Source organism: Oryctolagus cuniculus, chromosome 9 (assembly GCF_964237555.1).
Source record: "Oryctolagus cuniculus chromosome 9, mOryCun1.1, whole genome shotgun sequence".
In the NCBI taxonomy this organism is placed as follows: domain Eukaryota; kingdom Metazoa; phylum Chordata; class Mammalia; order Lagomorpha; family Leporidae; genus Oryctolagus; species Oryctolagus cuniculus.
Window position 1 is genome coordinate 97,221,131 of NC_091440.1, and position 26,440 is coordinate 97,247,570.

Sequence of the window (26,440 nt, forward strand, 5' to 3'; positions counted from 1 at the left end):
GGTGCTCCATTTCCGATCCTGCTCTCTACTATGGCCTGGGAAAGCAGCAGAGATGGCCCAAGTCCTTGGTCCCCTGTATCCACGTGGGAGACCAGGAAAAATCTCCTGGTTCCTGGCTTTGGAACAACAGAGCTCTGGCTATTGTGGCCAACTGGGGAATGAACCAGCGGATGGAAGACCTCTCTCTCTAACTCTGCCTCTCCTCTCTCTGTGTAACTCAAACTTTCAAATAAATAAATAAATCTTTTAAAAAAAAAAAGCTGCACCATAATACATGCCCCAAAACTGAAGTTTCCTTAGCTCCTCCATATGTAAGACACAAATAAAAATTCCCAACCCTAAGGTAGTTGTAAATTCCAAATGAGCTGATGTGGGAAGTGCCAGGCTCAGTGTCCGCCATTCAGTGAGTATTCAGTAAATGCTGGCTATCTTAGGTTTGCATAGTGCATCACAATTTATATTCCACATATGCTGCCTTATACAATGTCCACACTCCTGTTATTCCCATTTTAGAAATAAAGATAAACAGGTGTAGATAAATAAGCAACTAACACAAAGTTTCACAATTAGGACCAAGACTGGAGCTTAACTGGGACCCAGGTTTTGATTTGCCATAGATTCCCTCTCTGAAATTGCGCATGTAGGAGGGGAGTTGGAGGAGGAGGAAGACTTGCAAGTGCAGGGTAAAGAAGGAGCTGGAGTTCAGAGTAGGGCCAGTTCAGAAGACCTCCCCAAAGAGTCTGCTCCTTTCTTTTTATGACATCCTCCTTCTGATTTAACTTTTTATAGCTCCAAGAGACATATAAATTGAATCTTAGTCGACCAATTCCTTTGCACATCCATAAGAAGAAGATACCTCCCTCTAGAGAATTTGTTCAACAGACATTCCAACAACAGACATTCCAACAACACACATTCCAACAGCCACCAGCAGAAGAGGATATGCAACCTGTCAAGAATATTAGGTATGTGGTGGAAAGACTGACACGTTCAGATGATGCACAAAACCTAAAGTAGTTTTTCCATCCAAGATCCTCCTCTTCCCCACCACTATGATACGGTGCAGGGGAGAGTCTAAGGCAGTATTAATTCTCTGAACTAATTTACCAAAAGGTTGATTTATTGGTCTTGAGTTCCTTTCTAAAAACACAAAGGGGGAATGCATTCTTCCTCATTAAGAAATAAATTACATTAAGAATGTATAATAAAAAAGCTTAGAAGCATTAACTCCCGGAGGAGCTCTGGGAAGGGAGCAGAAAACACCCACGTCTGCTGTACTTCATAATGCTAAGAAGGTATTTTAATATGGATTTCTAGGTGAAGTCATGGAAATTCAGCCTTGTTAACCATTTCAGAAAGTTCTAGTTTTTCATCCACCTGTCTGTCATAGTGGGCATAGCCGATGCTTGTCAGTGCAAGGGGAGGGCAAAACAGGACAAGGCCGTGGTGAAGCGCTGAGGGGAGAGAAAGACTCAGACATTTTGATTGGCTATTGGCACAGCCCAGCCACGCACTTTCACTTAATGCTTCTCTGACTCTGCAGACACCAAGATGACCAGATGGATGCCATCTGGAAAACTGATATATGCGATTCAAGCTACCCAATAACAGAGAAGACACCAACAAATGTACCCTGGGACCAGCTGGGTGGATATCCAGACATTCCGAGGCTGCTCGAGTTAGACATCCAGTCTACCTTCAGGAAATCTCTCGCGTCCATTAAAACACGGTAAGGACTGGGAGCACCCTGGAAAGTAGGTTTTTCATCATCTGGCTTTTGTTTCCCTAACCTTTCTCCTGTGGCACCAGGCAGTTGCCAAAAGTAAGAGTTTGGTGTGTCACAGACATGAGGATTTCATTTCCGAAAAATATAAAACCAACCAACCAACCAGGCATCTCAAGAGTCAGCTTAACCCACCGTACTGCAATGCCAACTCCCAGGGTCAGGCATTTTAGATGCAGAAGTTAAGGGGAAGCAGAATTTCAGATATGTTCCTGTGCCACATCACAGACACATGAAACAGACTGTCAACTGCAGAGTTTCCATGCTGAATCGAAGCAGGAAAATCTTACCAAATAGGGTGAGATCAGGGCTCTGAGAATGACTGTCTGCCATTTCTCTTTTCACTCAGCCTGTGTCTCTGTGACTCTTTGGCTCTTGGAATTTTATCATTAAATCTTTGTTGAAAACTCACAGCTGGCACATAGTATGCTACATCAAAATCCTTTGCTTCCCTGTATAGGTCTTAGCTGGGGCTTTGCATTATTGAAACTAAGTATATGATAATCTTAATTTTCAGATGTTTGCATTGACTTGTTAGAACATTTGCCTTCTACTTTAAAAAGATACTTCAGATACAAATTATAAACTAGAAAGTTGGCTGGTGAGTACAGAATCAAGGCAGATACTAATCATGGGACATCAATATGACTGGGACTTAAGATCATGATTTCGATCTGTCTCTGCTGCAAGGACGTACCTGACATGCACCCTGGCCCTGCATGCTGGTTGTGGACAACCCGAGACAACTCCCTGACCCTGTCTTGTTCTCCTGCTGACCCGTCTGCCACTGCATGTCCTTGTTTTCTTTCTTTAAATAACTGAAATTTTGTTTTGCTAAAATGAAATTCCTTTTTTCAGAATATACACTAGGTATGTTTTAACAAACGACTTTCAGGAAAATAAATAAAATATAAGCACGGAAAAAGAAGAAAAACTACAGGCCTTTGGCACAGTAATTAAGAAGCTGCTTGGGACGCCCCCATCCCAAATGCTGGTCACTGGGTTTGAGCTGCATCTGGAGTTCCAATTCAGACTCTGCTAATGCACATCCTGGGAGGCAGCAGGTGCTGATGGCTCAAGTATCTGGGTCCTTGCCACCCATGTGGGAGAACAACATTGAGTTCCCAGCTCCTGATTTAAGCCTGACCCAGCCTTAGGTTGTTGTGGGCACTGGAGTACTAAATCAGTCTGTCTGTCTGTCTCTCTCTCTCTCTACCTTTCAAACAGATGAAAGTAAATAAATGTTAAAAGCAAATTTGTCGGGTCCAGTGCTGTGGCTCACTTGGTTAATCCTCCGCCTGCAGTGCTGGCATCCCATATGGATGCCAGGTTCTAGTCCCGGTTGCTCCTCTTCCAGTCCAGCTCTCTGCTGTGGCCCAGGAGGGCAGTGGAGGATGGCCCAAGTCCTTGGGCCCTGCACCCGCATGGGAGACCAGGAGGAAGCACCTGGCTCCTGGCTTCGGATCAGTGGAGCGCCGGCCGTAGCGGCCATTTGGGGTTTGGGGGATGAACCAACAGAAGGAAAACCTTTCTCTCTGTCTCTCTCTGTCTATAACTCTACCTGTCAAAAAAAAAAAAAAAGTAAATTTGTCACTAAAACATCACTGTATAGTGATATTGTTGTTTTCTCTCCTTCTCCTTCTTAAAGCTTTATTTTTAGCCAGCACTGTGTCTACCATGTAGTTGACAGTATCTAGCTGACAATGCAAAACATTAATAATACATTTAAGTATTTCGCATTTCTCTTGAAAATAGTAGCTGTATATACTTACGCAGTACAATATGATTGTTCAATATATGCATATATTGGAGAATGAGCAAATCAGGCTAAGTATCACATGCATCCACAGACACATCATTTCTTTGTGGTATAGAAACTTAAAATCTACTCTTTCATGGTAGGCAATGTGGCACAGCACGTTAAGCTTGGGATTGCCCACATCCTATCAAAAGGTGGGTTTGCATTCTGGCTATACCACGTCAGATCCAATTTCCTACTGATGTGCCAGGGAAGGTAGTGCATGATGGACCACATGCATGAGTCCCAATCCACTCCCTTCAGAGGCCCAGATGGAGTTCTGGGCTTCTGGCTTTGTCCTGGCCAATCTTCAGCTATTGCAAGCATTTGGGAAGTGAATCACTGGGTAGAAGATCGCTCAATCTCTCCTGATCACTCTACCTTTCAAATGAATGAATAAATCTTTGACAAAAATCACAGGCAATTTTGTGACATATGCTACAGAAACTCTGACAATTATGTTGTGTAAGAGAATCCTAGGAATTACTCCTCCTGTCTAAAGAAAACTTTGCATCCTTTGACAAACATGTCCCTTCTTCCTGAGAACTCCCTTGCTTCAGTCTCTGGTAATCATCAATCTGCTCTACTGTTAGGAATTCAACTCTCTGGGTTCCATGTATAAGTGAGATCATGTACTATCTGTCTCTATGTTCTTGACTTGTTTTACTTGGCAGAGTGTCTTCTAGATACATTCATGTTGTTGCAAATGACAAAACTTCTTTATTTTTAAAAGCTAAATAGTATGCCATTATGCATGTATACCACCTGTTCTTTACCTGTTCATCTGCTGCTGGACATTAAGTTGTTTTCAGATCTTGAGTACTGTGAAAATGTTGCAGGGAAGTACAGACATCTCTCCAATGCACTGATTTCAGTTCCGGTTGATATGTACCCAGAAGTGGGATTGCTCAATCCTAGGGTAATTCTACTTTTCATTTTTTGAGGAACCACCATACTAGATTTCAAAATGACTAGACTAACTTATTCCTGCCAACAGTGTGCAAGGGTTTCCTTTTGTCCAAACCATAACTGGTGCTTGTTATCATCTTCTTCATAAGAGCTATTCTAACAGGTGAGAGGTAATAATCTCATTATGGTTTCAGTTTGCATTCCCTGATTAAAACTGTTGAGTTTTTTATTTCATGTATCTGTTGGCCATTTGCATGTCTTCTCTTGACAAATGTCAAGTTGGGTACTTTTGTCTATTTGGATTATTTATTGTTATTGAGTAGTTTAAGTTTCTTACATACTTTGGGTTGTAGTCCCTTATTTGATGTATGATTTGAAAAAATTTTTTAGACTCTTTGGGTAATTTCCTCACCTTGGCATACAGAAACTTGAGATTTTTATTTATTTGAAAGGAACAATCAGAGAAAGAGAGAGAAGGTGTGAAGGAGGGAGGGGTGAAGGAGGAAGAGAGGAGAGAGAGAGAGAGAGAGAGAGAGAGAGAGAATATGAATCTTCCATCTGCTGGTTCACTCCCAAAATGGCCACAATAACCCAGCTTGGCCAGGCTGAAGCTAGGACTTAGGAGCTTCTTTGGGTCTTCTGTGTTGGTGCATAGGTCCAAGGACTTATGTCATTTTCCACTGCTTTCCCAGGCACACTAGTGGGGAGCTGTATCAGAAGTGCAGCAGCCAGGATTGGAACTGGCACCCATATGGCTTGCAGGTGCTGCAGGCCATGGCTCTAACCCATTGTACCACAGTGCTGGCCCCGGCATGCTGAAACGTTTTAATTTGATGTAAACCCATTTACATATTTTTACTTTCAATGACCAGACTTGTGGAGTCATATCTCAGAGATCACCACCTCATCTAATGCCATGGAAGCTTCTGTGTTCTTGTAGTGGTATCACTATTTCAGGTCTTATAAATCTTTCATCCATTTTTAGTGAATTCTTGGATAAGAGAGAGATAAAGTCCCACATGGATCCAATTTCATTCTTCTGCTTACTGATAGCAGTTTTCTCAGCAAAATTTGTTGAATGGACTGTCTTTTCCCAATCATGTATTTTCTTAAAAATTGTTAAAATTTTTATTTTTAATTAGTTTTTAACAGATTCAATGTGATATGTAGACACAATTCTAAGAACACAATAATATTCCCTTCCTCCCTATCCCCACTCCTTCCTCTTTCCTTGTTTTTGAGATAACATTTTAAATTTGCATTACAGTAAAAGGGCTTAATACTACACCAAGTAAGAAGTTGAGCAAGTAAAAAAGCAAAGAGACCCAATGTTGAGGTTGATTTGCTCTGAGAAGAGGAGCGTGGTGGGGGCAAGAGGCACGGAGTCACCACACAGACCCCGGGAGTCGGGTGAAAGTGGGCCAGAGGCGAGCAGCCCACAGATTCGTTTATTTCAGTTGGTACCACAGCTTATATAGCCAAGGCAGCCAATCCGGTCAAGGGGCAGTTTATGCCCTAACCAATCACAGCCTGTTGCCAGGCAGTATCCGAAGCCATCCAATCACAGCCTGTTGCCAGGCAGGCTCCGTTGGCCATGTGGTTTCCAAAGCCATCCAATCACAGCCTGTTGCCAGGCAGGCTCCATTGCCAGGTGGGTTTCAAAGCCATTCCTGAGTAACTGACGCTCGCTTACCAGTGGCCATCCTGGCATGGCCTTCTCATTCCACCACCATTCCCCCTTTTCATTTATTTCTGAGCAACGGGAGGCATGATTCTTGACCATACCATTGTTGACCCCGTTTCCATGTGGTCTCCATACGCGGCTGTGCCTGTCTTAGGTTGTCCCCCAGGGGATCTTACCTGTCGTTGACTAACCAGCGCTCAAAACGAGAGACCACAGGAGTTCTTGCTCAGATAGGGGTAGGAATGAGGAACAATGGTAATCCGGAATGGCATGACTGCACACAGGCTGTGGGCCATTTGAGTGGCCGACCAGAGCTAGTGGGGTATAAAATAGTATCGGATTGTGGCTATGGGCAGTTTCTCAAGGTAGGATGATAGGGCAGGTGCGTCTGCTAACAAGGTAGGCTCTCAGTCTTGTTCAGCTGGTTCTGGTTGGCTGTCAGTCGCAGGCTTGATATTTCTGGCTGGTACCCAAATGGGCTGTCCTGCATTCTCTGGAAAGACACAAGCATATCCTCGGCCTGTGTTTAGCAGAAGCCTTTTTACAGGTGTTGGAATCCAGTGCCTGAATTTTGTGTTCACTTCTATATTAATGGCAAACATGCAGGTGGGATGAGGTCTAGCGGCTGCCCTGAGAGCCTGGGGTACCTGAGTACTGCTACAAATGTGGGGATCCTCACTGGGTGTGGATGGGATGACCTTGCATGAGTTATTGTCTCAAGGTCCTCTAAGTTCATCCCACGGGTATGTGGGGGGTGGCTGACTAGGCATTGCCACATTGTTTGCTACCTTGTTTGCTACCTTGTCATTTTCACTGTTGGAGCTCTCCCTAAGTCATCAACTGTTGTCTGTGAGCCAGACGTCTGGAGTGACAGGCTCTGATCACTCACAACCCTACTTTAGTGGAAATATAAACAACTGCTACAAGCAAAAATTGAATGGGAAAAATGACCATTTCACCCATATACAGTCATCATGTATACTTGTATCTTGATTAAAACCAATTGACCATAGATGGGTGTCTTCTTGGCTCCTTCTACTATTCCATTGATCAAGTGGAATCTTTTGGGATTTATACACCTTAGTGCTCTCTGAGCGTCATGGATATGGTTTGGTTCCTAATGTCAATATGGAAAAATTCTCAGTCATTAATGCTTCAAAGTTTCTCTGTTAGTTTTTCTTTCTTCTTCTGGAATTTCCATGACTCATATGTGATACCTTTTGTGACTTTCCCACAGTTCTTGTATATTCTGTTTTTCAGTCTTTTCCCCCTTTGCTTTCTGGTTTGGGAAGATTCTATCACCACATTCTCAAGCTCAGGATGTCTTTCCTTAGTTGTGTACAATTTACGAATGAGCCTATCAAAGTCATTCTTCATTTCTGTTAGCGTTTCTGATCTTCAACTTTTTTTTTTCAATTTTTCTTAGAATTTCCATCTCTCTGCTTACATTTTCTACCTGTTTTGGTATTTGATTACTTTTTACATTTGGCGCTCCATGGCACACTTCTCATGATTCCTTTAAATACTGGTCTGAAAATTCCAACATTCCTATCACACCTGGCTCGCATTCAGAGGCTTGCTCTGTCTCTTAAGCAGTGCTCTGTTTTATTTTTCGCTTGTTAGTATACCTTGCATTTTTCTCCAAATATAGACATAATGTACCAAGTGAAAATGAGCTCACATTGCGTATGTTTTTAAACTTGCTTTTGTTTCACTTAACAGCATATGTTTGGAGTTTTCCTATATTAATGTAGACCTACATTGTCATTCTTTTGATTACATGAAAGTCAATCATACAAATGCATGATAACTTATGGTACTGTTCTGCTCTTTCTGATAGAAATTAGGACAACTGTCAACATTATAAGAATATTGCTCCATTTTTCCTTGCAGTGATTGCCATATTTATATGATAATTGCCCTATGAAATGCCATTAAATATTTTAATTACAAAAGCAATGCATTCTTGCTGTAGAACACTGGAAATGAATTCTACCCCCAGAAATAACAACCATTGTTAATTCTGAAGCCATGTTTTAACTTTAGAGATAAGACTACTGTGGAATGGGTTAGGCATGAACAGTGATTAAGATGCCACTTGAGAAAGAACAGGTCTTCAAAGAAGGAGGTACCTTTCTCTGAAGGGAGGAGAGAACCTCCACTTTGACTATGACCTTGTCTAAACAAGATAAGAGTCGGAGAACTCAAGGGGCTTCCATAGCCTTGGAAACTCATGACTGGTGCATAGGGAGATTACTGATGCCATAAACAGGAGTGTCAATTTGTAAAGTCAACAACAGGAGTCACGGTGCACTTACTCCTCATGTAGGATCTCTGTCCTTAATGTGCTGTACATTGAGGCTTAATGCTATAACGAGTACTCAAACAGTATATTTCACTTTGTGTTTCTATGGGGGTGCAAACGGTTGAAATCTTTACTTAATGTATACTAAACTGATCTTCTGTAAAAAAAAAAAAAAAAAAAGAAATTATCAATTCCCAACTTGACTCTCACTGGGATTAAACATGACAATAGGTCTGATCTGATTTCATCATCATTTAAAAAAATCATCTATTATTTTTCACTTTATGTTTCTGTGTGGGAGCAAACTGTTGAAATCCTTACTTAATGTATACTAAGCTGATCTTCTGTATATTAAGAAAATCGAAAATGAATCTTGATGTGAATGGAAGGGGAGAGGGAGTGGGAAAGGGGAGGGTTGTGGGTGGGAGGGACGGTATGGGGGGGAAGCCATTGTAATCCATAAGTCGTACTTTGGAAATTTATATTCATTAAATAAAAGATAAAAAAAAAGATGCCACTTGAGACACTCAAATCTCATATTAAAGTGTCTGAGTTTGAGTCCCACCTCCAGTTCTGATCCAGCTTCCTGCTAATAAACACCTTAGGAGACAGCAATGGATGGCTCAAGTATTTGAATCCTTGTCACTCAGCTGGATGATTGAGTTCCAGTCTTCTGGCATAATCCCAGATATTGCTGGCATTTGGGGAGTGAACAAGCAGATGGAAGATCTCCCTTCCTTTCACACTCTCTCTCGCTCTCTCACTCTCTTCCTCTCTCTCACTCTCACTCTCTCACTCTCTTCCTCTTTCTCACTCTCTCACTCTCTTCCCTTCCCCCTCTCCTCTCCCAACCTCCCTCTACTCTTTCAAATGAATTTTAAAAAATGCTACCTGGTAAGTAATTAGCTTTTGTGACACCATGCTCTTTCATCTTTTTTCTTTTTGTCCTGGAAGACATTCTGTCCTTTAATGTGACTTTCATGAATATGGATTACAAACTGATTTTACTAAGCTTGCCTTGTGAGTTCTGAAGGCTCTCTTAGGTTCCTATGATTTACCTATATCCCACAAATGTGTTTCTGAGCAATCTGTAATAATATTTTCTTGTTTCACTCCCAGGATTAAGAAGACTCCTAAGTGACTATAAAAATTCAATACAAGCATGTTCAAAACAAATTTCACTGTTTCAATAAAATGCCCAGTTTGTTTTTCATGAATGTGCATGGCTTGATCTGTCTCTTGCGTTTATGTCCTGCTACATTTTCTTAGAGTGAACACTTTAATTTCCAGACAACTACTATGATTACTTAAAGAGAATACCTCCTGCAATGGTTCAAGTCCTGGTTATTCTACTTTGGATCCAGCTTCTTGCTAACGCACCCTGGAAGGCAGGTTATGATGGCCCAAATACTTGGTTCCCTGCCACCCTCTGTAGGAGATCAGGATGGAGTTCATGGCTCCTGGCCTCAGTCTGGCCCAGAACCAGCTTGTGCCCATTTTGGGAGTGCACCATTGGGTGGAACATCTGTTTCTCTCTCTCTCCCCCTCTCTCTGCTTTTCACATAAATTAATCTTTATAAAAATTATTTTAAAAAATGCATTGGAGGCAATGGTGCTGTGGTATAGTAGGCTAAGCCTCCTCCTGTGGCTTATGCCATATGAGCGCTGGTTCATGTCTAGGCTGCTCCTCTTACAATCCAGCTCTAGCTATGGCCTTGGAAAGCAGCAGAAGATGGCCCAAGTGCTTGCACTCCTAAACCCATGTGTGAGACCTGGAAGAAGCTCCTGGCTCCTTGCTCTAGATGGACCCAGCTATGGCCATTGCTGCTATTTGGGAAGTGAACCAGCAGGTGGAAGACCTTTCTTTCTGTCTCTCCCTTTCTCTATCTGTAACTCTACCTCTCAAATCAATAAATAAAATCTTTAAAATAAGTATTGAAGGGAAAGAAAATGAAATATGAAAAAACATGTAAGATCTTCCAAAGAAAGGTAAATCTTGAAGTGATTATGGAGTGATAAATAGGGTTAAGAGGGAAATATGAATACTCAGAGATACTTCAATGGAACTGAAGATGAATTCTTTTTTTTTTTTTTTTTGACAGGCAGAGTGGAGAGAGAGAGAGAGAGAGAGAGAGAGAGAGAAAGGTCTTCCTTTTGCCATTGACTCACCCTCCAATGGCCGCCACGGCTGGCGCGCTGCAGCCAGCGCACAGCGCTGATCTGAATGCAGGAACCAGGTACTTATCCTGGTCTCCCATGGGGTGCAGGGCCCAAGCACTTGGGCCATCCTCCACTGCCTTCCCTGGCCACAGCAGAGAGCTGGCCTGGAAGAGGGGCAACTGGGACAGAATCCAGCGCCCCGACCCGGACTAGAACCCGGTGTGCCAGTGCCGCAAGGCGGAGGATTAGCCTAGTGACCCGCGGCACTGCCCGAAGATGAATTCTTAATCATGTTGACTAGGCAAAGAAAAAAAAACTGACAAGCTTTCAAAGAACAGCTCACCCATGAAGAATGAGATTCAGAATGCTATGAGGATTTTTTTTTTTTTTTTTTTGGCAGGCAGAATGGACAGTGAGAGAGAGAGACAGAGAGAAAGGTCTTCCTTTGCCGTTGGTTCACCCTCCAATGGCTGCCGCGGCCAGCACGCTGCGGCCTGCACAACGCGCTGATCCAATGGCAGGAGCCAGGTACTTATCCTCGTCTCCGATGGGGTGCAGGGCCCAAGGACTTGGGCCATCCTCCACTGCACTCCCTGGCCACAGCAGAGAGCTGGCCTGGAAGAGGGGCAACCGGGACAGAATCCGGTGCCCCGACCAGGACTAGAACCCGGTGTGCTGGCGCCGCAAGGCAGAGGATTAGCCTAGTGAGCCGTGGCGCCGGCCACTACGAGGATTTTCAAGAGAACCATCAGAAGCGGGAAAACAATTCTGTAGCCTTTTCAAAACACTGAAAAAAATTTTTAACTCTAAAATTCTATGTTCACTGAAGCTAGCTAGCATTTACCTGTTAGGACACAATATTCCCAGACCTCCAAATCTGAGTAGAATATTATAAAGACCCTCTTAGAAAATACTCTTGGAGTACTAATTTATTAAACAGAAACAGTTAAGAAATGCTATGAAATATAAGAGTAAGAATGATGGGGCTGGCGAATGCCACAGTTGGTTAAAGACCCAGTCTGAAGTGCTGGCATCCCACATGGGCTCCGGTTCTAGACACGGCTGCTCCTCCTCCAATCCAGCTCTCTGCTATGGCCTGGGAAAATGGCCCAAGTAGAAGATGGCCCAAGTCCTTGAGCCCCTGCATCCACGTGGAAGCCCAGGAAGAAGGTACATGTCTTTCAAAACCATAGGGAAAAAAAATGATCTGTTCGAGGAAATAAAAAAAGAAAAAAATACCAACTAAAGTGGAATACAAAGCTCTAACATGAAAGTGATTCATTCATAGAAAAACAATTCCCACACTGAATTAAAAAGTACGAACTAGCAATACACAGTCTGGAAGAGAAAAGTTTCAAAAAAGGGTAGGACAAATGAAAACAAAGGAATGGAACAAGGTAAATATGAACCAAGGGAAAAAAAAGCCAGGAGGACAACTATCAACAGACAAAAATAGATTTGAAGGTAAAATCATCATGAGGGACAATTGGGGACTGTGGATAAAAAATGTGTAGTGATCATTAATACAAACGTTTATAACAATATGACCTCACAACATATAGAGCAGCAACTGACCTCTGGCCCTCACCTGATAGTACTGCCTCACCCGGAGCTCTCTCAGATATACTTCTTATCTCTTGGCTATAAATGACAGAGGGGAGTCCTCACTCCTGAATACTACTTCCAGACCATTCCCCTCCACTCCCCCAAAATAGTCTATTTTAACTCACCTATTATAGACCGTCTACCACTTTACCACCCTAGATGTTGCAGCAATACCTCCTTCTTGTTCATCATCACTCTATCAGAAGTCCCAGCAACTTCAATATTACATAGGTCTTTCCAATACTTGGCTTCTGATATTTTTAAAATATCCTCTCCAATGATGTAGTCTTTTAGTCATTGGTCAAAATCTTTAACTTGTCATTACAAAAACAGAGAACTGCAACCTTCCCATAGTCTCTTTCAAATGTGTTATTCTCCAAATATCATCTGTTGATAGCTCATACCTCCAGTACCCCAACTGCAACAATTTTCTCCACAACAACATTTACATCATTGATTCTACTGTCCTCTTACACTCCCTGACCCACTCACATCCACATGTTTGTCACTCCATTCAAATTCCATGGTCAATAATTATAAGGGGTCCCTTGTAAACACTTCACTCCATTTCCTTTGCTCCTGTATTGCTTTGAGGTAGTCCATGGCTGGCTATCATCCAGATGATATACAGTTTTCCCTGCCTACTCCATGACTGCACACTAGTGGTGGAATGTGGCTTCCATAAAACATTTGAACTTGTGGACTGGTCATATTTTAAATAAACATTAACCTCAAATGACCCCATAGTGCTGCCTGGCAACATACTATATTACCCTATTCTGACTGTGCTTAACAGTTTTGTATTTTCTCTAGTCAATAAACATTGAACTGGAGATCAATATCCCAATGAACATAGATGCAACAATCCTGAACAAAATACTAGCAAATCAAATCCATCAACACATCAAAAGATCATCCACCCTGACCCAGTGGCTTTATCCCAGGATTCAGGGATCATTCAACATACGCAAATCAATAAATATGCTACACCACATCCTAAAAATCATATGGTGGAAGTTGAGAAAGCATTTGATGAAATACAGCCTCCTTTCCTAAAAAAAAAAATCTAAAAATTGGAGACAGAAGCAACATATCACAACACAATAAAGGAAACATATGACAAACCCACAATAAGAAACATATTGAATGGGTTAATTTTGGAGCTACATGGAGGACCACTCTCAATACTATTATTCAATATAGTTCTGGAAATTTTAGCCAGGCATGTTAGACAAGGACAAGAAATAATATGGATGTAAACTGGAAAGCAGGAAGTCAAATTATCAGTGTTTACAGATGGCATGATCCTTTTTGAGGAGGAAACAAAAGAATCCATGAAGAGACAATTAGAACTGATAAAATAATTTGTAAAATTTAGTATATACAAACAACACACCCCTTTTCACAGTAGCTACAAAAAATTCAATGCAAGGGGGTAAGTTTTCCTAAGAATAGGAAAAATGAAAATTATACCATGAAATTAAACAAGGAAAATTATAAAATATTAATGAAAGTAACAGAAGCAGACATCAAAAATGGAAAAAATATTTCATATTAATGGCTTGGTAGAATTAATGTCATCAAAATGTCTATACTACACAAAGCAATTTACTGATTCAATGAGATCCCAATCAAAATGCCAAAGACATTCTTCACAAAGCAAAAAAAAAGATGGAAACACATGTGACCCCAATAGCTAAACCAATCTTAAGCAATAAATCAAAACAAGAGATACCACAATATCAGATTTCAAACATAGTACTGGGATGTTATAATCAAAACATTCTGGTACTGGCCCAAAAACAGAAACATAGAATAATGGAACAAAACAGAAATTAACCCATGTATCTATAACCAACTAATCACTGGCAAATGACCTAAAATCATTCCCTGGAGAAAGTCTCTTTAACACATGGTGATGGGAACATGGATTTCTCAATGTAGAACTGTGAAACAAGATACCAACCTTATATCCTATACAAAAATCAAATCATGAATCAAGGACCTAAACTGAAGACCTGAAACCACCAAATTTCTTTTTTTTCTTTTCTTTTTTAAAGAGTTACACAGAGAAAGAAGGAGAAGCAGGGAGAAGGAGAGGTCTTCATTCGCTGGATCACTCCTCAATTGGCCACAACGGCCGGAGCTGCAAAGATCCGAAGTCAGGAGCCAGGAGCTTCTCCCAGGTCTCCCACATGGGTGCAGGGGTCCAAGGACTCGGGCCATCTTCTACTGCTTTCCCAAGCCATAGAAGAGAGCTGGAGTAGAAGTGGAGCAGCCACGATTCAAACTGGCGCCCATATGGGATGCCAGCACTGCAGGCGGCAGCTTTACCCACTATGCCACATCGCTGGCCCCATGAAACCACCAAATCCACATGGAAAAGCACATTTCTTTCTCCCCAAACCCCGACAAGGTCACCCTGTATCTGGTGAGAAGGCGCCATTCTGACACCAGTAGAGCCTGTGGAGGCTCACAAGGGCACGACCAGGGGATTCTACCAGAGGGGAAAATCTGCATTTCCCACTAAATTTGAGTGTGGCCAGGAGGGTTGAGGAGGGCAGCCAAATAGGACCTTGAGGTGCTCACATCCTCTTACCTATCACAGGCTCTGGGCTTCAAACTGCCAAGGCAGAGCACCTGCAGGTAGCTGATTCTGGGAAAGCCTGTGCTCTCTCTGTGGACTGGGCAGGATCATGGGACTGAGAAGGGATTCTCTGAAACCCATGACTGTGAGAGCATTGCTCACTGTGACTGTAGGAGATCTGTGACTTCACAGTAGGGTGTGGGGCGGGGTTGCTGGGTCTCTGGGAAATCACTGAGTCTGGCATCAGAAGCTCAGAGCTCCCTAACTGCCCATGCAAGGTCAATGCAGAGCGGTCATGCTTCCACTGAAGACTGTACAGATCTTGTCTGTAGTTCATGCACCAGCATGGATGAGGGTTGTACCCAGGTGGACTGGACTCAGGCACTGACCACCGTGGAAGAGAGAAGGTGAGGTTGTGAATACACTAGCAGATGGGATCACACTCTCCTCCTACTGACAACAGAAGAGATCTATCATGCCAACGTGCATGTCACCTGAGATTCTTGCCTCATCCTTGAACACTGACCAGGGGCAGACGCTCCACTAAGCCACAGAGGCATAGGTCAAAGATAAAATGCATCAGTGGAGAAAACCAACAAGTGTTTCCACAGAGGCCTAAAAGTAAAAGCTGAAATACTAGAAATGATAACAAGGAAGACAACATGACTCTCTCAAAGGAACACAGCAACACTTCAATATTACAGTGTGAAGACAAAGAGACTGATGAAGTGCCTGGAAAGGAGTTCAAAAGAAGGATCACAGGATTTCTCAGAGGACAGGAGAAGCAAAATCATGGCTATTTTTGTGCCAGTACCAGGCCGTTTGATTATAACTGCCCTGTGGTATGTCTTCAAACCTGGTATTGTGACGCCTCCAGTTTTGTTCTGTTGTTTAAGATGGCTTTAGCTATTGGGGTCTCTTGTGTTTCCATATGAATTTTAGCATATTTTTTCTAGATCTGAGAAGAATGTCATTGATATTTTGATTGGGACCTATTTGAATCGGTAAATGCTTCTCATGGTATAGATTTAACAAATGTGCTAACAGCATACACAGGCAGAAGCCATCACTTTAATAAAATCTACTGGGAGAACAAGTTATCAACAGGCAGAACCATACTGGACTCCCTTGTCTCCCATCACGTTAGAAATCAATTAAAAATGCACTGGAGACTGAAGTGTAAGTCCTGAAAATAAGAAACTATTAGAAGAACACCAAAGTGACATGCTATGGGATACTGCAGTGCACAAGGATTTGTTGCATATGACCCCAAAAGCAAATGAAACAAAAGCAAAAACAGAAAAATGGGATCACATCAAACAAAAAAGTAAATGCAACAATCAACAGCCTGAAGAGAAAAACTACACAAGGGAAGAAAGTATTTTCAAACTACACATCTGATAAAGTGGTAATATCCAACATATAGAAGATGCAAACAACTCTACACCAAAAACAAAAAGGAAATAGAGACTTCTCAGAAGAAGACTTACAAAAGGTCAACAGGTATATGAAAAAAATTCAGCATCACTAGTCATGAAGGCAAAGCAGATCAAATGGCAGGGAGCTGCCACTTCAGTCCACTTACACTGGCTACTATCAAAAAGACAGCAGCAACGAGTTGTGGTGAGAATATGGCAAAAAAAAAAAGGAACACTTACAAACTGTTGCTGAGGAGTCAAGTTAGTACAGTCATTATGAAAACATTATGGAAGTTCCTCAAGTGATTATAAATAGAACCATTGTACAGTGAGGCAGAAATCCTACTACATAGTGCACACCCAAGGGAAATGCAGTCAGTATACCTATACACATGATGTAACATATGTAAATCAGTATACCTGATACACGATATAACTCAAATATGGACTCTACAACATTTCAGCTCATAATCTGAGGAAAGAAGGCTGGCTACCAGAGGCTGAGGTTAGTATAGGGGAAGCAGCAATGGGGAAAGGTTGCTCAACAGGTAGTAAGTTACAGGAGAGGAGAGATAAGCTCTGCCACCCTACTGCACAGTAGGGTGGCTGTAAATAGTGACAGCCCACTATGTGTTTCTGAAACCTAAACATTTTCCACCCCAAATAAATGAGAAATCTTTAAGGATACAGATATGCTTACCTTGATATGAACATTCCACAACATATAAATGCATCAACACATCACATACATACTTCATGGTCTACAATTCATACATGTATGTTTAAAAAATGATTCACTCCAGGGAGGGCATTGTGGCATAGCAGGTCAAGCTACAGTGTGCAGCACCAGCATCCCATATAGGCACGGGTTTGAGTCCCAGCTGCTCTATTTCTGATACAGTTCCCTTCTCATATGCCTGGGAAAGCAGCATAATATGGCCCAAATCCTTGGGACTCTGTCACCATGTGGGAGACCTAAATGAAGTTCCTGACTCCTGGCTCTGTCTTGTCCCAGTCCCAGGCATTGCAGCCATTTGAGGAGTGAACCAGCAGATGTAAGATCTCCCTCTGTCTCTCCTCTCTGTCTTTCTCTAACTCTGACTTTCAAATAAATAAATAAATATTTTTAAAAAATAGACTACTCCCTGGACAGCACATATTATATCTGCAGTATTTCTTTGCAGAGGTTTTTAATAAGGGGGATTGCAATGCCATGTAAACATGTTAACAACACACAGCACTGAGCCACAGCCCCCAGAGGTGCTGATTTACTTAGACAAGAGCATGTGGGCTTTAGACATTTTTAAAGCTCACTAGGTCATTTGAAAGCACTTATTGTGAGGAACTTGTGGAAATCATTGCATGGTAAACTGAGTTTTGCATGGCTTTTCAGTAGTAAAACATCCAAGTACTCTTTAAGCAATCATGCTAAACTGGTAATAACTGAAATCAGAAGACTAATTTCATTTAACAGAAAGCTGAGGCCCCAGGATCTATTCCTTTAGTCAGCAGCAGGGATGAAGCAGCACTGAGAGTCCTGACAGCGCCCCACATCGTCCTGGCACAGCCTTGCAAACGGCCTGATGCTGCAGGAGTTGTGAAAATGTGGTCTGGAGGAAGGAAGCTAGTCTACAGTTACACCTGCCACCGCTGAGTCACAAGGGAAATGCTTCCTAGTCTGTCTCTCCTGATGGGACAATGTCTCCTCATACAACACACACAAGCACCATCTCCTTGCTTACAATGAGCCTGAGCTGCAAAGGAGGATCTGATATAGAAGCCCTGGCCACTCAGGAAGTGGATGTAAAGAGAACCTGGCCCCTTCTGGCCCAATAGGGAAAGACGGCGTAAACAAGGAAACAGGACATGGTCCTCATTCCCAACACCATCCTGCACACTCCTCCTTCTCACCCAAGTCAGGCTCAACTTCAGTGCAGCTTCAGAAATACTGGACTCTAGCTATGCAGACACGACACGGGAGGGTGCTGAGCCTGGTGGCAGATGCAGGAAGACACTTCCAGATGACTTCAGGCCCCACAGTCCCCTAGTGAACTCTGTCATGTTTTCATAAAATATTTGTAATTTTCAACATCAGTGTAGATCGGGGAGGCCAAAATTCAAAATTCTATCATTCATGACATTCAATTTAGTTTCATGCATCAAAATTCTTACAAATAAATAAGTTGGAAATTATCACCTTTAATACCACAACAACATTGGGTCGGCGCCACGGCTCACTAGGCTAATCCTCTACCTGCAGTGCCAGCACTCCAGGTTCGAGTCCCAGTTGGGGTGCCGGTTCTGTCCTGGTTGGTCTTCTTCCAGTCCAGCTCTCTGCAGTGGCCTGGGAAGGCAGTGGAGGATGGTCCAAGTGCTTGGGCCCTGCACCTGCATGGGAGACCAGAAAGAAGCACCTGGATCCTGGCTTCAGATCGGCACAACGCGCCAGCTGTAGTGGCCATTTGCAGGGTGAACCAACAAAAGGAAGACCTTTCTCTCTGTCTCTCTCTCTCACTAACTCTGCCTGTCAAGAAAAAAAATACCACATCAACCTGTAATGTAGCTATTTAAGAGGATGTTGAGTGGGACTTTCCAAGCATCCCACCATTTGCAAACAGGATCTTTTTATTTTTTTAAGAACGATTTCTTTTTCTTTTTCTTTTTCTTTTTTTTTTAATTTATTTTATTTATTTGAAAGACGTTACCGAGAGAGGTACAGACAGAGAGAGAGGTCTTACATCCGCTGGTTTACTCCCCAGATGGCTGCAACGGCCAGAGAGTGCACCGATCCAAAGCCAGGAGCCAGGAGCCTCTTCTGGGACTCCCACATGGGTATAAGGGCCCAAGGACTTGAGCCATCTACTGCTTCCCCAGGCCATAGCAGAGAGCTGGATGGGAAGAGGAGCAGCAGGGACTAGAACCGACATCCATATGGGATGCCAGTGCTTCAGACCAGGGCTTTAACCAGCTGTGCCACAGCACTGGCCCCTGCAAATAAGATCTTACATCTACAGATGAAGAAGTTTAAAAAAAAGTCAGCAACTAGGGCAAGGTTACCTCATGCATTAAGAAGCTACATACTAAGATCTTCCAACTTAACACCCTATTTGCCTCTGTACTGTCCTGTCCCTGTCACAGTCCACAAATAAGTACTGGGGAGGGGGAAGTCCGATGTCCCTTAACCTACAGGAAAGTATTGAATTTGGGGATGGTATTTCCCCTACCCCTCGGGGGAATCTAAGAGAGATTAGCGGATCTGAATAGAAAAAGTGTGGAGCAGGAACTTTTACATATTGTAATGCCTGGTGACTATCTGCTCAGCAATCGACTGTCTGCAGTAACCTTGACAGAGGAAAGGAAACGGGCAAGAAGAAGAACAAGTGTTGTCACTCCACAGATTGGCATGGAGGTAAATCCTCGGGGTCACACATTCCCATGGAGATTCTTGCCCTTCAGACCTCCACCCAAGAGGGCTGCCCCTTGAGCACACAGACAACAGCTGGGGGTATCCAAAGAGGAGTGGTTAGAAAGAAACTGACAGAGCATAATCTAATTTCTTCTCCAGAAGCAGGGACAGTGCATGAGGGAGTCCACCCTCCACAGAACTCACACTCAGGTAGCACTGGCCTGGCAACCAGTAAATGTGATCAAGAGTGACTTAACAGCTGCCAATTAAGGGACACTCCCCTGTCCCTTGTCCTCCTACTCAGCCCTACAGAACCTGAAAAAGCACAGGCAAGAAACATCTGAGAGAGTGTGCCTCCTCCTGCCCTGCACGCCCCAACACAAGGTACAGGGATGAGAGTAGAAAAATAAACAAATCTATCCCTTCCCATTTCACATCCCCAGAGACACACATCTGGCCAGTAAGAGAAGCAGATAGAGCTTTCAGTTAGATACATGGAATTTTCAAATGGTGAACTGTCAATGACCCACAGTGAGCAGAAGGCTGTGAAGTCAGCCAAGCTATCACCAAGTGATCTGCCCCCTGGGGAAGGGAGACTTCAACAAAGCACACGTGGGCACTCTGCCTGGAGAGAAACAGAATCATTCAATCTGCACTCCTGAGAGCTATACCTGTTCAATCAACAGCTTCAAGAGACCATTTGCTCCATTGTACAGATTCAGACATTCAGGCTCAGAAAGATAAAGAAGCATTCACCAACCCACAAAGCACTGGTGGCTCCCTGGAATCCAACCTCAGACTCGCCAGAGACCACGCTTTGTACCCTGCACAGGACTGTTCCAGGTGGGATCCAAAGACGTGTTTTCAGGGATCTGACATCCAACAAAGAACTGTTTTCCATGTTCAATTTTCATCTCCAGAGTGATCTTAAAATCCATCAGCATGGTCTTGAATAAGGGTCATCTTACAAGGGAAGGCTCTCCCTCCATGGCCAAAATTTGCATTTAGAACTGTACTGACAAGTACTGAATGCTGCAATCCTCATACACCAGTGACCAGCAGAAAAGAACACAGGGACAGGAGGAAGTCATGTGGGCATGCCCCTGGAAAGCCAGATGATGCGCTGCACACCCCGTAGCTGACTGTGGTGCAAACACAGCAACCTGGCAGGAGAAAAGGGGGCAGGGGGCACATGGAGATAATCCCAAAGAGCAAATGCCTCCTTCACATTCGCAGCTGAAGTTGGATTTCAGCAAAACAGATATCGCTCGGGTGAATTATGTTCATCCTGAAGGTCTGCATTTCATTTGCAAATTGTTTTCTTCTAGCACTGTGGAAGAGCTATAAGCACTTGCCTTCACCTGACAGTTTTCATTTATACACATTTTGGTAAAATACTCAGTATCAAGGGCCTATGGAAATGTCTGTTTCAAGTATCATTCTAATACCTATGCTGGAGAAGCTCCGTGTTGGGCCATTCTGCTTGAGTGACCACGAGTAGACATGTCTTGGGGTAGGCATTCGGTACAGCAGTTAACACGCTGCTTGGGGTACACACATACCATAGTGGACTGCCCAGGTTTGAGTCCTGGCTCCACTTCCTAGTCCAGCTTCCTGCTAACACACATTCAGAAGACAGCATGGGATGGTTCAAGTTGTCAGATCCCTGCCATCCACATGAGAGACCCAGATGAGATCTAAGCTCCTGACTTCACTCTGACCTAAGCCTGGGTGTTGCAAGCATTTGGGGAATGAACCAGCATATGATCCGTCTCTGTCTCTCTTTTTGACTTGCTTAACTTACAAATATATATAAATCATTTTAAAAAACCCATGACTTCAGATACTATTTGTTGACACAGGAGAATATTTTCAAAACAAGGTGGTACAGTCACGCTCCCACTTTGTAAAATACACACAGCACACACAGGCACAGAGACAGAAGGTATGAGATACCCTAAACTCTTCACACTTCTACTTTTGTAGCAGTATTCAGGTGTCTTCTACTAACATGGCTATTTATCTTCTTGTGATCCACTGTGCTTACAATAACTTTATTATAGGAGTAAATTTAAGCATCACCCCCACAATTTAATTTTTACATCCCATCCTGCGATCTTCCCAAATCAAGTCATTTAAAAAAAAAAAAAACTCATGAATTCAATTCCAGCTGAAGTACATCTCCAAGAAAATGTAACCAATTCTAGAGTAATATTTGCTCAAAACTTAAGCACGTAAAGTATTAACCAACCAATGACTTACCGTGGTTTAGGTACCCAGCTGCAGAGAAGAACAAAGGACATGCTGCACTCCAGAACTTCTGGGCTGGAAGGGAAGCAGAGTGTAACCCAAGTTACTGAGCAATACTAACCCATAACAGCAACACAGTAGAGTGCAGGAGGGGTCTCACGGCTCATTCTGAAGGGAGGAGGGGACAGGAGAGGCTGTCAGAGGTGCCATGTGACCCTAGGCCCAAGAACACATAAGGAAAACAGCTCAGAAAGGTAAAGTGGCAGACTGCCAGAAATAAAATCTAACTAAAGGTCTGAGCATGAGGAACTCACTGAAAACACTGGACCAGTTCCTCTGGGCTCCTACAGCTCTGCTCATTGTCTCGGTGCTGCGTACCACACAGCATTGTAATTCACACTGCTTCTCCACCAAGACCACAAACTCACAGTGGCACACAGTGTATGCTGCAGACTCTTCCTTTTTGTTAGGGGCAGTACCTTCAGACTGACTTCGAACAGCTTCCACCTCAACACATTGCAGCCAATGTTAGTATCCGAGAAGGTGTTTAAGGTGTGGATATTTAGCCTGTACCCAACTTTCCCTCTGGAAACTTTTATCAAAAGATCAAAGCAACACTCACTTCTGGACTTCTCATATCAAAATGATTCTCTCTACTGTATGTAAAACTTAGCTCCTTCTCTTGCTCTTGCAAGCCAGCGGGGCTCCAACTACACAGTCTCCCAAGGCAGCCTACAAAAGACAACATATTGCCCCCAAAAACCTTCCAAGTAAACTGTGGCAGCATTTAACAACCCGAACTGCTACAGCTCATCAGCTGGTCTAAAACTCTCAGGTGTGTGTCTGTGCTACACAACAGCCCTGGTCAGCAGGGAGACCCACACCTGATGAGAGAATGTCCACTCCCTGGGGGAGCCTGGAGGGAGGGGAGCTGAGCTGGGCTTTGGCATTCACAACTGACTGGGAAGCTGTTCATCAGAATCTCACACATGAATCCCTACACCGTCAGCATTCCCAAAGTTCCCAGGGACTGGCCACAGTCACAGCTTCTGACAAATGCCCACGTGGTTTCATCCCCTTTATTGAGATCAGAGGACCCTGGAGATGCACCTTTGAAGAAAAGCTAATCCCCACAACTTGGGATATCCAGCTTGGGAATTTCACTGACATCATCAGCTACAACCTGCTCAAAACTGAAGGGGATGAGAAGGCACCCAGGTTCCTGTTCAGAGGGCCTGTGGCCAGTTAATAAATATAAACCTGTGTCCTCCTCTATCACTGCCTCCCCTCCCCTGATAGAAATACCAACTGTGGGCTGACCCTGAATGCAGATTTTCTTTCACATGCTGGCCTGTAAATTCTAAGAGCAGCAAAGTAGGGCACATTATTCTAACTTCACAGATGAGGCAGCAGGCTTATAAAGTTAAGACACTGGCTCAGGGACCCGAAGGCCTTGAAGCAGGAAGGCAGGCCTTCTGGAGACACACACAGTGTGCACACACATTGGTGCTTCACACAGAGCAAGCCGCTCTGAGAGACCAGAGGGATGCTCCTCCCACATCCCTATCATCCCGCATCCAAGGCCTCTTACAGCACATACCCCAAGGCTCTCTACTTACTTCCAAACCTTTTCCTGTTTCTACTGCAGATGCCTCCACTCTAGATGAATTTTCAGTGGCTCCCATATCCTACTTTAAATCCTATGTTCCTTCCTACTCACTTCTCCACCTGCTATTCCAGGAAGTCCCTGTATCTTCCACACCAGGGCTCTCATCATCCTGCAACTTGAGGCCTGGGTCATAGAACTGCAGGAGGACAGGATTCTCTTTCAATTATGCTTCAGTCTCCCTCATCTGAGAACCCCCTCAAGGATGACGGCACTGCAGGCAATTCTATTCAGAATTTAATGTTGTCCACAGTTTCAAAGGATCAGCAGACTTTTTAAACTTACTTTTCAGAAAAGTTAAAGAACATGTGGTTGCAATGGACTGAATATAAAAGCAAAAATATAAATATATCCACCACCCCAGAATTCTTATATTAGAATACTAACACCACCCACAAAGACAGTATCAGCAGGAGGATCTTTGGTGAGGTCAACACGCGCCTACTATGTGGTAAGAGCAGGAAATTGCAGGCACAGTCAACTGGGATACGGTCAGAAGTTCAACTACATCAACTCCCGTGTAGCGTGAACTGAACAGTGACAGAAGAGGGGCAGTCACCTGGACTGCAGCCAGGAGTTCCTAAAGAAAGATCAACACACACCTAGCAGGCAACCTGGCAAGGACTGCACAGTTACCTAGAGAGCGGTCAGCCGTTCCTAAAACACATTGCCTGTGGCTTTCTCAGGGAATAGACTGGCACAGACACTGAGGACATTGTTGGCTGGTCCCCAAGCATGTCAACACACAGCATCTACACCATGGCTGGACAATGAGAGAATGGACAAGCACGGCCACCCTGCACAGTGGGCAGTCACTCCTATACAGAGTCAACACCTGCTTACAATGGGATCCAGGCAGTGAAGGGCCAATTAGCAATCACTAGGACAAAGGCAGGTGGTCCATGAGTCAACTCAAACCTGCTGTGTCATCTCCACCAAGGAGCACAGAGTCCTTGAGGATAATGGTCGGCAGCAGAACCTGGGCACTGGCGCTCTCCCCACCCCCGATGCCTCTGCCTTCCTGCTTCTGTGCCCTTTTCCTGTGCACGCTGGGTCATCCTCACCTGCTGCTCTTCCCACGCGTTCTGCTCCAAGCACGGGTGTCAACCAAGCACAGTCAGGCTGCTGTGACGGAGGTGACAGGCAGGCAGATGGGGGAACCACCAATACGGCCATGCTGCCTGCGCCGCCACTGCCTCGGCCTCATCCCTGGGCCCCTGCACCATCCACGGTTTTGGGCCTCCTGAAGACACTGGGGAAACTCACCCAAGCAGGAGCCCCATGCCCTTCCAGGCCCCTCAGCCACCAGCCCCATCCTTCAGGTCGTTTGAACACTGTGCATGCGTGTGTAACTGCGCATAGGGCCTTCGCACGCTGCTCCCAGGGGACATGGTCGGGGTGGGTCCAAGCATCCGGAAACCAGGCAGATTTCTGGCCTGTGGCACCGAGGCCCCGGGGGCCCTCAAGAAGCCTAGGGCTTCTGGGCCTCTGGCTCCTCCAGGGAGCTGCCCTTGTTTCCCAGCAGACCAGAAGCGGCCCCTGGCTCCAGCCCCTGCAGGACTAGGTCTGCAGAGAGCAGCAGGCACTCCTGTGGGTGCCACCTGAGGATTCCATGCGCTGTCCATCAGGCTGCATGGGTTACAAAGCCTCATGACCAGCAGCGCGAGTGCGGAGAGCAGCAGATGTGGACTGAATGGGCAGCAGAGAGGGCCAGGGCCCTGGCAGGCAGAGCTTGGGCCCCGGGAAGGGGATCCCCTTGGAGGCCACTGCTCCGGTTCTGCCAGGCCCTCCTGGTGATCAGAGTGGAGTGGAAACCTGGAGCTGTGGGGACTCCATCCAAGCTGAGGGCAAACCCAGGAGCCAGACACGGGATGGGGTCTGTAGTCCCCACTTCCACTTCTCTGCAGCCAAGGCTGTGGTGTGGGGCGAGTGCAGGCTTCGCATTGTTGCTGCTCTGTGTTTTGGAGCAGCGTGTGGAGGACTTCACAGCACCAGACCTTTCCCTCCAGGCACACGGCCCTCCCCACCCAGCCAGTCCATGGCCCACTGACCTACAGTCTCCCTTGGGGTGCAGGGCAGTGCCAGGCTGGGCTCTGAGAGGGGCAGGTGAGGATGTCAAGCACCCTGGGGCAGCAGGCCCCACTGGCCCTCGAGTTACCATGGATGCTGATGCTCTGCAAAGCAGTCCCTGGGAGGGAGGGAGGGAGGGAGGGAGGGAGGGAGGGAGGGAGGGAGGGAGGGAGAGAGGGAGGAAAGAGCAGGGCAGGCCAGGCCTTTTCTACTCATGCTGCCAGGACCCGGCATGGGGAGAGGCAGCTTTGCTGGGGATAGGATCTGCTGACCCTGACGGCCCAGTTCTCCCCCAAGTCCCATGTTCTTCTACTCACCAGGGGAGCACGGCAGCCACCCCAGAGCCTAGGCTGGGCAGTGCTTGTAGGAATCAGGTTCCCAGATTGGTACTCCATGCTCTGGCTAGTTGACCATTACTACAGCAGCACACCCTGTTCCAGTGTCTCCCAGGCAATTGGAGTAATCGGACAGGACTGCCCAGGAGCCAGGAGGGTGCGTCCAGGCCCAAGGACTGCCAGACGTGCCACCCCGGGGCCTTCTGTGGCAGAGCCAGCCTGGCCAAGAACCAGGGGCTTTTGCAGCAGTGCTATCACTGTGGGCCTGGCTCCAGCACCATGGCCCTGGTAAGTGCGAGCCCAGAGACAGGCCAGGTCCTGCCTTCTGCCTGATGGAGGCAGAGCAGCCTGGCAAAGATGGGCTGAAACGCTTGCAGACAGAGCAATTAGAAACCTGGCTGATAGGAGACGCTGCAACAGTACAGAAGGGGCCCAATGGCTGATGTGCAGGCTGCACTGGAAAG

At 44.8% G+C, this 26,440-nt stretch overlaps 1 protein-coding gene and 1 long non-coding RNA gene across 20 annotated transcripts in view; one reads left to right on the plus strand and one right to left on the minus strand.

Moving 5' to 3' along the window:
- LOC103349051 (protein FAM186A) overlaps window positions 1-9,692 on the plus strand; it is a 46,739-nt gene extending 37,047 nt beyond the window's left edge. For 2 of the 3 annotated variants that reach the window (XM_070049199.1, XM_070049201.1), the window contains exons 6-8: window positions 790-965; window positions 1,544-1,729; window positions 9,599-9,692. In XM_070049199.1, the coding sequence (XP_069905300.1) occupies window positions 790-965; window positions 1,544-1,729; window positions 9,599-9,620 (384 nt within the window). In that variant the 3' untranslated portion in view covers window positions 9,621-9,692. Of the gene's footprint in view, window positions 1-789; window positions 966-1,543; window positions 1,730-2,300; window positions 3,120-9,598 lie in introns of those variants that run through there. The other variant, XM_070049200.1, reaches the window with a different exon arrangement.
- Window positions 1-26,440, minus strand: part of LOC103349020 (uncharacterized) — a 175,521-nt gene that overhangs the window by 85,401 nt on the left and 63,680 nt on the right. For 10 of the 17 annotated variants that reach the window (XR_011378935.1, XR_011378945.1, XR_011378942.1 and 7 more), the window contains one exon: window positions 21,918-21,980. This is a non-coding gene — a long non-coding RNA (uncharacterized lncRNA). Of the gene's footprint in view, window positions 1-14,843; window positions 18,638-21,917; window positions 21,981-26,440 lie in introns of all 17 variants that reach the window. The other 7 variants (XR_011378932.1, XR_011378933.1, XR_011378938.1 and 4 more) reach the window with 2 other exon arrangements.